The sequence below is a fragment of the Sceloporus undulatus genome, chromosome 4 (assembly GCF_019175285.1).
Source record: "Sceloporus undulatus isolate JIND9_A2432 ecotype Alabama chromosome 4, SceUnd_v1.1, whole genome shotgun sequence".
NCBI classification, from domain to species: Eukaryota; Metazoa; Chordata; class Lepidosauria; order Squamata; family Phrynosomatidae; genus Sceloporus; species Sceloporus undulatus.
Genome location: NC_056525.1, coordinates 48,840,598 through 48,858,822, shown reverse-complemented (window position 1 = coordinate 48,858,822; position 18,225 = coordinate 48,840,598). Strand labels below are relative to the sequence as shown.

The 18,225-nt window shown below is 40.8% G+C and overlaps 1 protein-coding gene across 1 annotated transcript; it reads left to right on the top strand.

Moving 5' to 3' along the window:
- The first annotated feature begins 5,726 nt into the window (after nt 1-5,726).
- On the top strand, nt 5,727-10,889 carry OLFML3 (olfactomedin like 3). The gene is made up of 2 exons (XM_042464284.1): nt 5,727-5,784; nt 7,808-10,889. The coding sequence occupies exons 1-2, from the start codon at nt 5,727-5,729 to the stop codon at nt 8,635-8,637; spliced, it is 888 nt and encodes a 295-aa protein (XP_042320218.1). The 3' UTR covers nt 8,638-10,889.
- Nucleotides 10,890-18,225: the final 7,336 nt, after the last annotated feature.

Here is an 18,225-nt window from a genome sequence, read left to right as displayed (position 1 = left end):
ACCAGATTATTTCCCAGTGCAGATGCAACCTCCTTCAGATCCAAAGGATTTACTTGCAAGTAGAACTGCAGTTTCTACACTGATTATTTTGTAGTGAAAGAAATTTATTATTGTTATTATTGTTATTATTAATTTAAAATTCTTTAAAGTGGAGTTAAACCAGATTATCTCCCCTGTGTGGATGCAACCTAAGAGAAGGCAACTGTTATGAAGGGAAGGAGAGATGTAGATGAAATAGATGAGGAGAATGACAAGAGGATAGATGTAGATGTGGCTGAAATGGATGGGGGCTCTGACACTGAGGACACCTTTGAATTGGCTGCCAGGGATGGGAAAATAGAAGGGAGGAAGAAAGGTGCAGCTGTCATTCACGTGAGGCTAGCATTCACCTGAAAGTGGAGCCAGGCTCCCTTCTTCACCCAGGAAGTGCAAAGGTTCAGGATGCCTTCAGACCCCCACTGAGCATGTGCAAGGGTCCCAATTCGAATCTAGTTGAATCCGCATGGTATGCACCGGTGTGGTAATACAATTTGCACTCACTCCACTTTGCATGATTCCACATCACATGACTTGCCTTGGATTTGATTCCCCCTCGATTAGGAAGAGCAACAGAAGGGCTACCAGGTGTGATAAAAGTCACGTTATGACGTGAATCCGTATCATTAGACCCGCAGTCACCTTGGATCTTAGCTGCTAGAACCCTCATTTGATAAACGCCATAATCTATTCTTATCAAGTTTATAAAGCATTCAGTGTGTTCACACATTTTACTTGTGAACAAACAGATTGCATGCAAATCCTTTCAAATGAAAGTTAGTTAACCTGATAGTATGTATAAACGGGAGCAAAACAAACAACGAAAACACAAAACTGAGTGCAGTGGAATGGTACAACAACAGAATAACATTTGGATGTGAGTGAGGAGACACTTCAAGGGCAAGTAGTTTTCATTACAGAGGTGGGAGCTGGGGGCTGGGTTTGTAGTGCATTTTGCGATTTGTCCATAGCAGGCCCAACAATGTAGCTAGCAACAGAAGGAAATTCATTTAGAAGCCAGATCAGTACCGCAAATAGTAAAGTGCATGACACGAAAGTCAGATTGGTGATAAGTACTTGGCTACATCTTCCACACAATCTGATAACAACTTATTGAAGAAGTCTGTGAGACTTAAGCAATGCAACTATGTACGCAGGACTGCAGCATATGCCATCATTATTCAGCTGGAGTAAATGTTCTGTTAGCTCCCTTTCACATAATTGTGTTTTGTTCAATAGCTGTTGGATATGTATTGTAAAATGTCTTCCTTTTTGTTGCAGAAATACATATTAACTCATCCTTCAAAGTAAAATATTTTCCCCCAAATCCACTGATATAAGAACTCAAGGCGGCTCACAGCAACTTTAAAACCATATAAATTAAAAACAATGCAAAAATATTAAAATAGTAAAATGTATTTTAAAAACTGAATGCAAATGTTAAAATCTAAATTGTGCAGCATATAAAAGCCCAACCTTAGTCAGTTTGAAAAAGCCTGATGTGACAAAAATATTTTTATCTGCTGTCATAAGGGGAGCAGGGATGGGGCCATCCTGCCCTCTCTAGGGAGGGAGTTCCAAATCCTGGGAACAGCCACTGAGAAGGCCCTCTCTCTTGTTCTCACTAAATGACCCTGAGAGGATAGTGCGAGAGAGATAAGGCCCTCTCTGGACAATTTTAGTGCTCAAATGGGCTCAGAATGGGAGATAGTCCTTGAAATAACCTGGAAACCTGGACCCAAGCCACATAGTGTTGGATAGGGCATACAACATAAACATAAAAATGGACATATAATAATGTAAATAATATAATCAGATTTGCAGTGAACAGTAAACTTCAACTATATGAGCAGCCGTTGCCAAATAAGGCTTTTGCTATTTTCTTAAGCTGGCTTACTGTCATATTTTGAAAAATACCTGGCTAAACTGCTGGAATAGACTACAAAGCCACATTACAATATTGCCACCAACCTGTTTTGCTTAAAGAAAAAAAGCCCCTGGCACTCCATTATATACATATAGAATCATAGAATCATAGAGTTGGAAGAGACTGCAAGGGCCATCCAGTCCAACCCCTTGCCATGCATGAAATCCAATCAAAGCATCCCCAATAGATGGCCATCTAGCCTCTGCTTAAAGACCTCCAAGGAAGGAGACTCCAACACCCTCCGAGGGAGTGTGTTCCACCGTCAAACAGCCCTTACTGTCAGGAAGTTCTTCCTAATGTTGAGGTGGAATCTCTTTTCCTGTAGCTTGCATCCATTGTTCCGGGTCCTGTTCTCTGGAACAGCAGAAAACAAGCTTGCTCCCTCCTCAATATGACATCCTTTCAAATATTTAAACAGGGCTATCATATCATCTCTTAACCTTCTCTTCTCCAGGCTAAACATCCCCAGCTCCCAGAGTCGTTCATCATAGGGCAAGGTTTCCAGACCTTTCACCATTTTAGTCGCCCTCCTTTGGACACGCTCCAGTTTCTCAATGTCCTTTTTGAATTGTGGTGCCCAGAACTGGACACAATATTCCAGGTCGGGCCTGACCTGAGCAGAATACAGTGGCACTATTACTTCTCTTGATCTAGACACTATACTTTTATTGATGCAGCCTAAAATTGCATTGGCCTTTTTAGCTGCCGCATCGCTCTGTTGACTCAGGTTCAACTTGTGGTCTAGTTGGACTCCCAGATCCCTTTCACATGTAGTTTCATTCAGCCAGGTGTCCCCCATCCTATATCTGTGCATTTCATTTTTTCACCCTAAGTGCAGTACCTTACATTTCTCCATGTTCATTTTCTTAGCTTTGGCCCAGCTTTCTAGACTATTCAGATCATTTTGAATGTTGATCCTGTCCTCTGGAGTATTAGCTATTCCTCCTAATTTGGTGTCATCTGCAAATTTGATAAGAATGCTCCCAATTCTGTCATCCAGGTCATTGATAAAGATGTTGAATAGCACTGGGCCCAGGACAGAGCCCTATGGGACCCCACTGGTCACTTCTCTCCAGGATGAAAAGGAGCCATTGTTGAGCATCCTTTGGGTTCGGCCGGTCAACCAATTCCAAATCCATGTAACAGTTGCCTTGTCTAGCCCACATTTTACAAGCTTGTTTGCAAGAATGTCATGGGAAACCTTGTCATAGGCAGGTGATATGCATTTACTCTTAGGTATATTGGCCTGACCTTACTGGAGTGACTCTTTTTTCCCACCCCTTTGAAGATTAGCTTATCTTCTTACTGTAACATAACAATGGAATGTAGCTGCCCTTGGTACTTCCTTCTTCCCTCTTTAACTATGGTGCAAGTGGCCAAAACTTACTTTTTCTGGACAAGACAGAATAGCAGAGGCATCTTCAGATAGTTTAGATTAAGTATATGGACTGTGTGATTTATTTTACACTTTATAGATTAGAATTATTATAATGGATAAGTTGTTTGTTTTAAATTTCATGCTTGTGATTTTAGACTGTACGCTGTAGGCAGTTTTATTTTTTCTAGAGGATTATGTAAAGTGCTGTTTAAAATTTGCAGCACTATATAAATAAATTTTAATAATAATAATAATAATCTCTAGAAGAGGCAGGAGAAATGCCCAAGGACATTCAGCACAAGGAAAAAGTTGTCAGAAACTATCTATGATGGATTTCATTAAGTTTGCATAATCTGGCTCTTTGCTTCCAACAACGGTCAATGCCTACAGCTCATAAGCAGAGCAAGAGAGTCATTCTTTTGATCAAAACATCTGGGAATCAGAAGAAGCATTGTGCCTCTGAAGAGGGAAGCTGAGTGTGGCGTAGTGGTTTAAGCATTGAACTTTAACTCTGGAGTTCAAATCCCCATTTGCCCATGGAAATATACAAGGTGACTTTGGGGAAGTCACATACTCTCAGCTTCAGAAAACTCCATCATAGGTTTGCCTATGTCTCCATAAGTTGGACATGACTTGAAGGCACAGAACAACAACAACAGCAGCAGCAACTTCACTGTCATAGGTGACAGATGTTGACAGATGATATAGAAGTATAGTGTCTAGATCAAGGGCCACTCTATTCTGCCTTGGTCAGGCCCCACCTGGAATATTGTGTCCAGTTCTGGGCACCACAATTCAAAAAGGACATTGAGAAACTGGAGCGTGTCCAAAGGAGGGTAACTTAAATGGTGAAGGGTCTGGAAACCATGCCCTATGAGGAACGACTTAGGGAGCTGGGGATGTTTAGCCTGGAGAAGAGAAGGTTAAGAGGCAATATGATAGTCCTGTTTAAATATTTGAAGGGATGTCATATTGATGAGGGAGCAAGCTTGTTTTCTGCTGCTCCAGGGACTAGGGCCCAGAGCAATAGATGCAAACTCCAGGAAAAGAGATTCCATCTCAGCATTAGGAGGAACTTTCTGACAGTAAGAGCTGTTCGACAGTGGAACAAACTCCCTCGGAGTGTAGTGGAGTCTCCTTCCTTAGAGGTCTTTAAACAGAGGCTGGATGACCATCTGTTGGGGATGCTTTGATTTAGATTTCCTGCATGGCAGGGGGTTGGACTGGATGGACATTCCAATTCTATGATTCTATGATTCTATGATATGACATTGATAATCTATTGTCAGGAAAAGAGGAAGGTGTCTGTCTTCCCTTTCAGCTTTCCTATCTGGCTTTCCAATATAATTTTATAAGGTGATGCATTTCAACTCCAAAATATATCCCCCTATTCTCCAAAATATATTCTCCTGGTAGGGCTGTCCCTACCACCAGGCACAATGAAGTGCCCACCTTAAGCAATAGACGTTGAGAGGCAATAATTTTGGACAGCTGAAAGTGCCATTCAGCAAACATGATGTGCCCCTAAACTAACTTGTTTCCTACAGGTGCAGCAGAGGACACTGTCCCATGCTCCGTGTTGAAGTATGATTCAGTGTAGCATCTTTCTCATCACTTCAGGCAGCTAAATCTCTTCAGGCTGCCCTAAAAATAAGGGACTTGTCATAGTAAATAGGTATTAATAAAAGTTTTGTTAGACGTCCAGTCCAGCTCAACTGCAATTTGCAGCAAACTCCACTACTCAGAAACCAAGCCAAAGCCAGGAGAATGAAACTATACAGTTTGCCAGAAATAAATCTGAAACAGCTTGCTGACTGGAATGAAAAGGCCAAGCTTGGATTAGGCTGGTTTTTAAGCAAGGGAGTTTGGGCTCAGCTATCCTACAGGGAGCTGCATTTTAGGAAGTTGTTGTGAGACCTCTTGCTATCCATTGTGAGACTTCCAGGGCCAATTTAATCCCCCAAAGTACATGAAGGGTGCAGGATATATTTGGGAAAAATGAGAGACAATTTACATGTGTAAATGAAGTATAAACAGAAATGTTTACCACTGTGAGAAACTACAATTTGCTCACCAATATAAGACCACAATAATTGCTTTGGAGCGATATCTTGGGTCTGATCCAGTGACATTTGTCAACCAGATGCCTACAGAAATCTCACAAACATAGTGATAGAAATCCTGTGTTACCTCTGAACATTGGAACATGGTGGTGTCCTTCTGAGTTGTTAGGGCCCTTAACTATAATAAACTTTTGTATCCTCTAGTTCAGCCTTCCCTAGTCTCATGGTCTCCACATGAGTTGGGCTACATCTCCCATCAGTTCCTAGCTAGCTTGGTCAATTTTAAACAACATTAGCACTATATGGTAATGTTTTTGGGATGATGGTGTGGAAGACCCTGCAGCCTGAAATACCTTCTGGGTCAATCAGCACAACTGCTTGTGGGCAATAGTGCCCAATAATTTTGGGAGATGGTATGCAGAATTGTGCAGTATGACTGTTTTAACAAACAGAAATAGTGGATGAAGCCACCTTTTTTACAGGTTTTATTTCCTTGTGCAAAGCAAGGGAATGTAGGATGGATGAAGAGCCTTTTTCTCAGCATGAGCACACACTAAGGAGGAACACCAGTGGTTTAATTACTTGCTGTAGCAGCCAAGCAAATAGTATATACATAAGTGAAGCAGTTTATTTCTGAAGGTCATTACAAGGTGAAAATAACACTAGGGCTCCTGTAAAATAAAGAACAGGGCTCCCAACTCTTTAATGTTTGTACAGAAAAGGGAATTACAACATGAGAAGCAACAATTGTTGAATTTCCTCTTCTACACAATTATTAAAAGTACAGGAGCCCTGTCCCTTATTTTACCTAGCTGAAGCTAAAGCAATAAACCAAGGATGGGTAGCCTTTAGCTTTTTTGGTCTTCAGCTCTCAGAAATACCAGCTAGCATGGTAGGGACTATGGGTGTTAGTCCAATCATCTGAAATGCCAAAGGTTCCCTATCTTCTAAAGTAAACTAAAGTTCCCTGAAAAAGTAGATATTGAACATACAGTGGACCCTTGGTATCCGCTGGGGTTTGTTTTCAGGTCCTCTCGTGGATACCAAAATCTGTGGATGCTCAAGTCCCATTATATACAATAGTGTAGAAAAATGGTATCCCTTGTATAAAATAGCTAAAACAGGGGTTGCTTTTTGGATTTTTTTTTTGGGGGGGGGGATATTTTCAAGCCATTGATGGCTGAATCCATGGAAGCAGAATCTGTAGATATGGAGAGCCAACTGTATTCTTGGGAGAACCTTTCCTAAGTGTCTCAATAAGCTCAGATTCTGAATAGGACAGTTATTTTGGAATGTATGATTTGCTCACATGACTTTATGTTTTCAAAGTGATAGCCATAGTATCTGCCAAAACATAAAAAGGAAAGGGGGTGGCGAGAAGCAATCTGGTATTATCTTTGAGACTCTTTTATTTCAGTGTGAGCTTTTCTAGATATCAGCCCACTTGCTCAGATGGAATACAATATTATAGCCCAGGTATTTATTTATTTTCCATACTTGGGCTCAATGATCAATCAGAGCAGAGACTGCACTCAAGAAATCAGAAGAAGACTAGGACTTGGAAGAGCAGCTATGAAGGAACTAGACAAGATCCTGGAGTATAAAGATACATAATTAAATACTAATGTTAGTATTCCCATGCCATTGCATTTCCCATATGTTCAAGTATTGTTGTGAGAGTTGGGTAGTGAAGAAAGCTGATAGGAAGAAAATCAACATTTGAGATGTGGTGCTGAAGAAGAGTTATGAGGATATTGCAGTGGAGGGTCTAGAGCAGATCAGGTTTGATCTGGCCATATTATGAGAAGAAAGGACTCACTAGAAAAGACAATAAAGACTGAGAAAGTGGAGAGCAGTAGGAAAAGAAGAAGATCACATTTCAGATGGATAGACTCAGTCAAAGAAACTGCAGCCATGAATCTGCAGGAGCTGAGCAGGGTAGATGAAGACATGGTGACCTGGAGGTCTCTCATTCATAGATCTGCTATGGGTTGAAGTCAACTCGAGGGCCAGTAACAATAACAACAACAAATTTATATACAGTTACATAGTTGTGGGAGTAGGATCAGAATGTAAAGGGATACAAAAAGATGCAAATTGTGACCCTGGCTTCCAAGAGTTGTGTAAGACAATTCAGATTTTTCATGTAGCTAGGTACCATTATATTCTGATCCGACACCCACAACTATGCACTGTGCTAAAATACCTGGGCTGTACTATTGTACTCCATCAGAGCATCTCAAGAAGTGGGTGGATATTCACAAAGGCCTTTGCTGAAATAAATCAGTCTCAAAAGTGATATCAGTTTCCTTGTCTTCCTTCCATCCCATATCCCTTTCTGCACTATGAGTTCATTGCATTTTGATGTACCTTTGTCAATGGCATGATGTACATTTTGTATAGGGATCAAACTTCACAATATAACTGTCCCTTCACTATTCTTTATAGACTGCAGTGACACTGTATCCCAAGTGAAAGCCATGAAGATTCTAAAGCGGTTTGGCAGCACGGCTGGACTTTGGACCAAAGACCCAGTGGGTAATTCAGAAAAGATTTATGTGTTTGATGGTACCAGCAATGACACTGTTTACGTCTTTCCCAGAACGAGGGAGTTCACACTCTTCTCTGCTACCCGAAAAGCTGCACGCATCAAGTTACCCTACCCATGGGTTGGCACTGGACACTTGGTATATGGGGGGCATTTGTATTATATTAGACGACATGGCACTTTCCAGGTCATCAAGTTTAGCCTAGCCAACAAGACTATTGTTGATAGCTCTGTCTTCCCAGCTGAGGAGCAGATCCCTGTTTTTGGTCTTTCATCCTACAACTACATTGATCTGGTGGCAGATGAGGAGGGGATCTGGGCTATTTATGCTACCCAAGAAAATGAGAGGAACATAGCCTTGGCCAAACTAGACCCAGCATCTCTAGACATAGAGCAAATGTGGGACACACCATGCCCTCGGGAGAATGCGGAAAGTGCGTTTGTCATCTGTGGAGCTCTCTATGTGGTGTACAACACTCGGCTGCCCAGCCGGTCCCGTATCCAGTGTGTCTTTGATGTCAGTGGTTCTATGGCATCTGAAGATGCTGCCCTGGTTTACTTCCCAAAACGGTATGGTTCTCATTCCAGTATGAAGTATAATCCCAAAGAAAGACAGATCTATGCCTGGGATGATGGCTATCAGCTCATCTACCGCATGGAGATGAAGAAGAAGACTGAAGTCTGAGAAAAGACAGGGGTACTAGTGGAAATATGTTCTGCTGCCTCAGTAGCTGCCCCCTGATGACAAGTGCCATATAACATGTACAGCAGTCACAACAAGCACTGATTAGGATGGCCTTGTTCAAAAAAGGAAGAGCTTCCTGATAACATTAAATGCTTTTAAATATGACTGCCTGCATATGGTTTGCATTTTTAAGATATTGCTTGCATATTTGGCAGCGTGTGTGTGTGTGTGTGTGGGGGGGGGATGGGGACGGGGATCGAGGACTACTAGTTATTTGCTTTCCAGATAGGTTAAAACTGAAAAAGCCTTTTAAATTTTTTAAGAGGAATGAAAAATCATCGGGGGGGGGGAATCCATATATGTCCCATACAAAAAAAGAGGATGGGGAACTAAAAACATTTTAGAAACAAGTCATGTGTACCAAATATCCTGTTCTGTCCTACAGCTTAGAAATCAGGTTTGCATCACCAAACCAATACTACTCATAGACCTCTCTTTTGGAAAGACAGTCCAAAAATGTTTTGTGCCTGAGCAGGGAGGAATTAGTGACTTCAAGGTGCTGCAACAAGGTTGCATAGCTACACACATCTACAGAGAGAGAGAGTGTGGGGGGGGGGGGTTAATTTAGCAAGAGTTCAAAAGATATCTTTCTTCTAGCTATTCCTGTCATTGGATGTTATGATATAATTGGACAATCCAGGTGGTAGCTTCCTGCTTGGTTCTTGTGCCTTATTATTCCCATTATTATATTCAACTATTCTTTCCAGTAACCAGAATCAGTCTATCATCTCATTCTCCACCTCTTTCTTTCTGTTTTCCTTCCTGTTCTTTAGTATAAGGGAGCTTAGAAAACTTCCCTTTTTAGAATTCAGTTTGCAGAATATCCCAGCAATGGCCATATTGGCTGGAGGATTCCAACAATTGTAGTCCAAAGTAATATTTCCAAGCTGCTCTGGTCCATTTCTCATCCTGAGACTGGTCCCTCTAACGATCCTCTGAGTTTCTTTGACTAAACGTTCCTTGTTAAAGGGACATTAACTTTGACCAGCGCTTTGTGGCATCCTGGCCATATACTAGGGTTGCGCAGGATGGAGCAACTGCACGCCCCACAACCCTAGTACATGGAGGTGGCGTAATAAAGGCGGCACCCTGTATACATGGGCACCACCATTGTTACGTAAGCGCCATGCAGCATCCGCATGTTGCCAAGCGGTGCTTATGTAATGAGTATGCCACTGGCAAACTTGCTACGCCGCCCCTGCAGCTTCTTTTCCTGCTGGAGGGAAGCCTCATGGTTTGGCAGCTGCAGCTTCCCTCCAGTGGAAAAACAGGCACCGGCAGGCCGCCGTTTTTTGGAGATCTGTACTGCGCCTTCATTACCTTTTAGGACTTCTCTATACTGTACTGCCAAAGAAATATTAAAAAATTAATTGTACTCCCTTATAGTCACAACAAGCAGGGTGCACGGCATTCTTGATTATTACTTGGAATACAGTTTTTTTTCCCATGCCTGATGGCTTTAATCTAAATTTTTAAAACCTTACCTTTTAAACCTGCACTTTCCTGGAAAATTCGAATAATTGTTTGAGTGGCTGGCCCTTTCAGGTGGCATCACTGTGGAGCCAGGAAAAGGTTTTTCGGTGGATGGGACTGTGACGAACTGAATTCCAAAACCCACCAATCAGAAGGCAGCTGAGGACCAGCCAATAGAATGTGGGCTGGGACTTTTAAGACATTCCGGACTGACAGTTGGAATGTTGACAGTTGGGAGTCAGTCAGGGGTTGGAATCCTGCGGGATAAGGCTGGAGTGGAGTTTGGGGAGATAGTTATTTTTAGAGAGAGGGATCTATAGAGTCCAAGAGGTGACTGGGTTCTGATAATTCCTGAGGAAATAGTTACTGAAGAAACTATTAGGTCTAGAGAGAGACAGTAGTTGTTTTGGAGAGTCTTGAGGAGAGAGGCTCTGTGTAACCAGACTCAAGAAGAGGGGTTTGGAGTTACATAATTGTTTGAGAGATGTCATAGCCTTGGTGGCTGAGTTAGAAAAAAGAATTGCCTAAAGAGGGACAGGGAAGTCCTGAGGTGGTTTAAAAGAATATCTGGGGAAAGAGAAATAATAATAATGAAATAAAGAGTACAAATGTAACAAAGTAACACGTGCCTGAACTAACAACTGTTTGATACCATTTAGTTCAAGTCATATCTGTTTAAACCCTTTGTTCAATAAAGTTCATATTTTGTTTTATCTAAAGGCTTGTCAGCTATATATCTTATATCCACACTACTATATTCTATACTACCGAGAACCTGCCACATAAGAAAGTGGGTTTGTTACATAAATTGGGTGGCAGTGGGGTAGAATTAGGAAACCCCATAGGACTGCCTATGAAGGAGGGTGTGTCGTTACATAATTTGGTGGCAGTGGTGGGACAACAAAAGTCTCAGGTGCCTGCCACAAAAGTGAGGTTAGCCGTTACAGGGACAGGTTGATGGGCCACCTGATCGTCACTTGTACAAGCCATCCCATGGAAATGGAAACACATGGAATAAGAAAGGAGGTTAGTTTCTTATGCTTAAAGTGGAAATATGTATATTTGCATACATGATTGGAAGAAAAAAAGTTTTGTGGACATGGCTGTGTGACTGAAAATAATGTGAAGAATTGGAGATGTGGACTGTCCCCTTGCACTAAAGTGAGTTCACCAGGGGAAATGTGTGACTGGTCATGCCAATTTCATCTCTATAAGTATTAATGGGGTCACTGTGGACCAGGAAAATGTGATAGGTAACAAATTGTTTTTTTCAACAGTGCAGACAACCCCTTAAAGTGTCCTCATCACAGCTATTGAGAAACAAAATTAGATTTCCTCATTCTCCACCTTTCATATCTGGTTATTTCTTGTTCTGAAAAATCAGAACATGAATTAACTGTCTTTTGCTTCATTTGAGTGGCCTTCCTTCTCCACTGGCATTGCAGTTTTTGTACTAATTAGCGGATTTATTTTGTTCTGGCTCTATTATTATTTCTTCCAATTCCTTTACTACTGAATTCCTGCAAGGAACACTGCATGCCCCTATATCTGATTCAGAATATTCTGGAAAGGCTCTTTTGCCAGACTTGGAGGTAGTGTGTGTTTGTGTTTTTTTATAGCGTGTCCTATGTAGGGCAGATGATGATGATGTGGTGCACAAAGAGAAAGACTGTTTCTGGGTTCTCAGGGGATCTCTTAACTTCAGCAGGAGCCCAGGCAATGTTGAAAGCAATGGCCAAGATCACTACATTACAGATATAGTTATGAATATATAACTATGTGTTGTCTAGTTGAAGGCTTTCATGGTCAGCATCCATAGTTTTTTGTGGGGTTTTCGGGCTCTGTGGCCATGTTCTAGAAGAGTTTCTTCCTGACATCTCACCAGCATCTGTGGCTGGCATCTTCAGAGAATGCTTGCTTGGAAAGAAGTTGGGTATGTATATACTGTGTGACCCTGAGAAGGCAAGAGTGATTTGCATGTGTATTGTTCTGTTGCTTATGGCAGGCCTCAGGGTGGGAGGGTCTGAAAAGGAGGATGAGTGTCTGTTTGATTAGTGTTCATTGTCTACTGGGAAACCCCTGACCCTGGGAGATTTCTCATTTGCATTTGTTGAGTTCATCTTGCTGTTTTTCAGGACTGGTAGCCAAACCTTGCTTACTTTAAGGTTTTCCTCTTTCCTGTTGAAATTGTCCAGGTGTTTGTGGATTTCAATGGCTTCCCTGTGCATCCTGACATGGTAGTGGTTGGCATGGTCCAGAATTTCAGTGTTTTCAAACAGCACCAACACTCCTCTGTGTTTTTCTGGGAAAAGAGGAGGGAAGACAAACAACCAGCCAAAGGGAAGGTATTTTTACCATACATCAAAGGAGTCACAGACAGAATAGGGAAACTGGTGAGGAAACACAACCTTCAAATGGTTTACAAACCAATGAAGAAAATCCAGCAGCCAAGGACCAGGGAGACCCTCTCACAGCTGCAGGAGTTTACCACATACCATGCAGCTGCAGACAAGTCTACATAAGGACCACCAAACACAGTGTGCAAACAAGAATCAAGGAACACAAGAGACACTGCAGACTGGGTCAGCCAGAAAAATCAGCAGTAGCAGAACATGTTACAAACTATCCTGGGCATAAAATGTTATCCTTGGGAAATCGGAAAATTAATATTCTACTATGTGCAGATGATATGGTCCTTTTGGCAAAAAATTTAATAGGTATGAGAAGATTATTGAAAACTTTTAGAGAAGTATGTAACAAAGAACAACTCTGTGTGACCTATACAAAAACAAAGGCTATGGTCTTTGGTAAACATCCACCCAAATATAAATGGGTACTGAATAAGTTTCACTTGGAACAGGTCAAACAATTTAACTACTTAGGGGCTTGCTTTTCTGAAAACGGCTCATGGAATAGCCACTTGACAGCTGTAAATTTGAAGGCACAATGATCTGTTCTTAAAATTTGCTAGAGTCAAAGGTGGAAATGCAGTTGTGCCAACTGTAAGGGTTTATGTGGCAAAGGTCATATCACAGATTACATATGGAGCAGAGATATGGGAAAATATTAAGACAAATAAATTAGTGGTCTTACAAAATAAATTTTTAAGAACAATATTGGGCCTTCCATCAGGAGTACCAGTTAGCTATATGTGAGCAGAAGTTGGATTAATGCCTATATCCTATTACCTCTTATATGCATCATTTCTTTATTTTGCAAAACTGAACTATTCGGTCAATGAATTAGTAACTCATGCTGTAGATGAACAAAGAGGTTCTATCTATAAAAATTCATGGCTTTTAGAATGTGAGGCAAATTTGAAGAAATTTGGCCTGGACCCTATAATCTGGTGATATACAGCATCGTAGGAAACTCATCAAATAAAGGATGCAAGAGCATTATGCTCTGTGGGATATTAATGTCATTAGAGCTTCAAAGTTCTCTTCTACTTTCTCTTTTCTAAAAGTATGTTTTGGAGAGGAAAAATATTTATCAGAATATATTTAACTCAATCTCTTCTTCGTAGGGCATTTATAGCCCTACGATTTCAGACAATGAAAATCAACTACATTGAAGGGAAATATAAATAGATTCCCAAGGATCAGTGTATTTGCATTTGTGGAAGTGGGGATATCGGAGATACCATACACTATATGCTACATTGTAAGATATATAAAACCCCAAGAGATAAGTTTCTGAAGAGAAGTTTAGAACTTGTAGCTAACGACTTGGAGAAAATTACTTACTTGTTATCTAATACAACTAAGTCTGTTATGTTCAACACTGCTAGATTTGCTGTGAAAGCAGCTAAACTTAGATTAGACTTTGAGGATAAAGGTCTGCATGGGAATCTGCAGTAAACAGATCATAGAATCATAGAATCATAGAGTTGGAAGAGACCGCAAGGGCCATCCAGTCCAACACCCTGCCATGCAGAAAATCTCAATCAAAGCATCCCTGACAGATGGCCATCCAGCCTCTGTTTAAAGACCTCCAAGGAAGGAGACTCCACCACCCTCCGAGGGAGTGTGTTCCACTGTCGAACAGCCCTTACTGTCAGGAAGTTCCTCTTAATGTTGAGGTGGAATCTCTTTTTCTGTAGCTTGCATCCATTGCTCCGGGTTCTATTCTCTGGAGCAGCAGAAAACAAGCTTGCTCCCTGCTCAATATGACATCCTTTCAAGTATTTAAACAGGGCTATCATATCACCTCTTAACCTTCTCTTCTCCAGGCTAAACATCCCCAGCTTCCGTAGAGTATGGAAAATTGTGATGTTTTGTATGAAATATTTTTGTAATTTTAGTATAAACATATTGCTGTATATGTTATAGAGCTAATTGACTGTGTAAGTTTTAAAGGGTTTTAATTATTTTTGTAATTTGATGGTTATAAACTGTATTTGGTTTTCATGAATAAACTGTACTGTTTTTCATGCTTTAAGGGCACGCTGTTCTGAGTTGTGGTCCTCAGCACATGAGGTGAAAAATGGCTGGTTACCTAAATCAGATAGCCTAAGAAGCACTCCTCCAAGTCCTTAAGTGAGGTGGAAGCTGTCTAATACCCAGTGATGGAGCAAAATTCAACTGCCAGTGCTATTGGATTACCAGTTCTTTAGGTAGAATTTGACAGGCAGCAACTTGTTCTTTGCTTCCAGCAGCAACATCTCTTGGACTAGTCCTAGTGGCTGTTATGGGGCCTTTAAATCATTTGAGACCCTGCCAAGTGTCCCAGACTGCCAACCATTAGCAGTGAATATGTGTCAATCAGTTTTATCTCTAAAGGTGCATGTCTCTCACTATGCCTTCAAGCTAGCTGTGTGATAACACTAAGAACACTCCTTTGGGAAAGGCTGCAATGTACAAAGCATTTAGCTGACTTACATACATCCACAGAAGTGTGTTCATGTGTCTACACACACACACAGACACAGACACAGACAGACACACACACTGGTTTTACAGTTTCTGATTTGAGCCCTCCTTTTCTGTTGTTGTAGTTGTTGTTGTGTGCCTTCAAGTCATTTCTGACTAATGGCGACCTTATCATGGGGTTGGTTGGCAAGTATCTTCAGAGGAGGTTTGTCATTTCCATTGTCTGAGGCCGAGAGAGTGCTACTTGCCCAGGGACACTTATTGGGTTTCATGGCTGAGCAGGGATTCGAATCCTGTACTCCAGTCATAGAACTTTATCACATGGGGGGAAATGGGGCAAAATCAGGGTTTATACAGCCTATTATCCTGTGCAAAATGCAGTATCACATTTAAGATTTTCAGACACATTGTTATTAAAGAGGCAATAAAGAATCATAGAATCATAGAAGCAATAAAAAGGCAATAAACAGCAACAAATCATTCACAGGGAAATCCTGAAAATGATTTGTTGCTCTTTATTGCCTCCTTATAGTCTTTTTATTGCTTCTATTATTCTTTATTGCCTCTTTAATAACAATGTGTCTGAAAATCTTAAATGTGATACCGCATTTTGTACAGGATAATTGGCTGTTTAACCCCCCCCCCCCCCCCTTTTCCCTGTGTCATAAAGTCCATACTTCAATGCTCAAACCAATAGGTATTTGGTGTGTGTGTGTGTGTGTGTGTGTATGTATGTAAATGTTTGATTGTTTCTGGCTTCAGCTCTCCCCTTCCTAGTAACAGGGATTTGTTATGGATGAAAGCAGGACTGAGGGCTAAGACTATGGAGTCCCTAAGAACTAGGATGTCATTTCTACAACCGAGAAGGTATGTTTGTCCTCATCTCTAACTTCGCCAGAGTTCAATGTTGTTTTATGGAAAGGCACACATGTTTAGCAGTGCTACTTTTTCTGATTTAGTACATTGGGCATGGATGTATCAGTTAAGATTTGCTTACTGTACTCATGTAACTACTGTCATTTTAATAAAAATGCCCATTGTTTTATACTGTGGAAGATCACTGTGGAAAATAAAGGTATGAGTTAAAACTCAGCCACACATTTAACATTGTCCAATGGCAACTGCAATGATATGCAAGCATCTAACCAGAATGAATTCTGTGCTATTGCCATATATTTGAAAACACATGAATGGCATGTTCATTTCAAACCTGTTTTAAAATACAAAATACATTGGATGCCATGTGAATGGAAGCATAACCTTTTCTGTTCTGATGTACCATGCTCTATAACCTTGCATAACTCCAGATTATACACAGAAAATGCCTACTTGGTACACTGCCCATACTCAATCCCTTTCCCCAAAATCCAATGACCCTCAAGTCCCATTAAATACAATGGCATTGTAAAATGATGTCATTTGTATAAAATGGCAAAATCAAGACTTGCTTTTGGGAATTTATATTTTTTGGAATATTTTCAAGCTGTGGATTATGTCTGGATACAGTATTTTTCTAATTGGCTACCAAGATATGTGGAATAATATGGAAGCATGATTATTGCCCGTTGTATATCCAGGGCACAGGACTAAGAGGGCACTGTTGGTCCATAGGGAAGACAAGAAGCAACTTTACATCAAATCAGACCTTGGCCATTTTAGTCCAGTTATGTTGATAAGTCTAGCAGTGACTATCCATTGTTTTGGGTAGGACTCCTTCTTAGATATACTTGGAAATGTCAGAAACTGGGCCTGGGCTCTTCTGTGACTAGAATCATTTTAAAACAGATGCAGCAAAAATAGTGAAGAAACAAACTTTGGTCCAAAACACACTGCAACTTGAGACCACTTTAACTGCCCAGGTTCAATGTTAGGGCATCCTGAGAACTGTAGTTTTGTGAGACATTTATGCTACAGCGGGGGGGGGGGGGGGGCTGGCTTAACCCCAAGAATTTCCCACCAAGTGTGGTGACAGAGCACAGATTCTGACAGTTTAGCATTCTCTATCAAATAGCTCTGGTGCCACAATAAACAACAATTCTCAGGAGTCTCTAGAACTGAGCCAGGGCAGTTAAAGTGATCTCAAACTGGATTATTTCTGCAAGGTGCTTTGGACCTAGGGTGGGGTGAAGTGAAGGCCTCTCATTTATAAGGTCGGCATGGGTTAAAGTTAACTCAAAGGCAGTTAACAACAACAAACCTGCCTATTATGGGAGACATCCCAATTATACCAAGCATTCTAATCAATGCTCCTCTTAGTCCTACAGAAAAGATTTGTGTGGCCTCCGCTCCAGGCATTGTTCTAATGTCCTGTTGGATCCATTTCATTCAGAAGGAAAATGAAAAGCGCAGAAAGAAATAAGCTTTTGTGCAATTGGCAAGATGTGCTTTAATCAGGAAAACAGTTATTTCTTTTGAAATGATGCAAAAAAGATAAAGAAATGGAAAAATAAAAATGACTACTGTTACTTTTCAGTCTTGATAACCTTATATTAATATTATATTCTTCTGGCCAACTACCTGATTGTGATTAAGGAGAATATATGCACGAAAATATGTCTAGCTGTTTGGAACTAGCTGTGCTGCTGCAGAAATTGTCATCTGCATCCCGCATATTTTGTCCCGTGGCTGTAGGGTTCATTTGCACTGAGAAAGTACTGTTTTTCATCACCAGATTTTGCAAAGACTTTTACCATTACATACATTTTATCCATTCTACTTCAGCCCTTAGTGACATCACACTGCAGAGACAGTGCCAATCGATGTTCAGTTGATGTTTTGTTGAGGCTATCTCTTATTATCCCTAGTACACAAAACTCAGAGTTATAATCAGGCAAGTGGGTTCTTAACTCCTCAGTTATACAGAGCCTCTGTCCTCAGCTATCATATTTTTTCCTTCTCCTTTTCATATTGTTCTCCTTCCACCTTCCAGTTTCTTCATTTCTTCATTCATTCTAATTTTCTTTCCCCTCTTTCACTGTTTTTCCCACACTCCCCTGCTCTTTTTCCCAATTATATTTAAAAAATGCTTACAGGATTGAGAATCTATGCTAGCATTGGACTGGATGGTTTTTCCTCTCAGTCTGGCAGCATAAATTATTTTTCATGTCTGTATGCATGAAGCAGCTACACTGTAGCATTACTGCAGGGAATATATAGACTTTTCTGGCTGAACATGCCATCATGG

Bases quoted from the DNA above. Each gene is read 5' to 3' on its own strand.
- OLFML3 (XM_042464284.1), top strand. From the start codon at position 5,727: ATGGTGTGGAAGACCCTGCAGCCTGAAATACCTTCTGGGTCAATCAGC. The intron at 5,785-7,807 runs GTGGGCAATAGT...CATTTTGTATAG, and splicing joins GTCAATCAGCACAACTGCTT to GGATCAAACTTCACAATATA.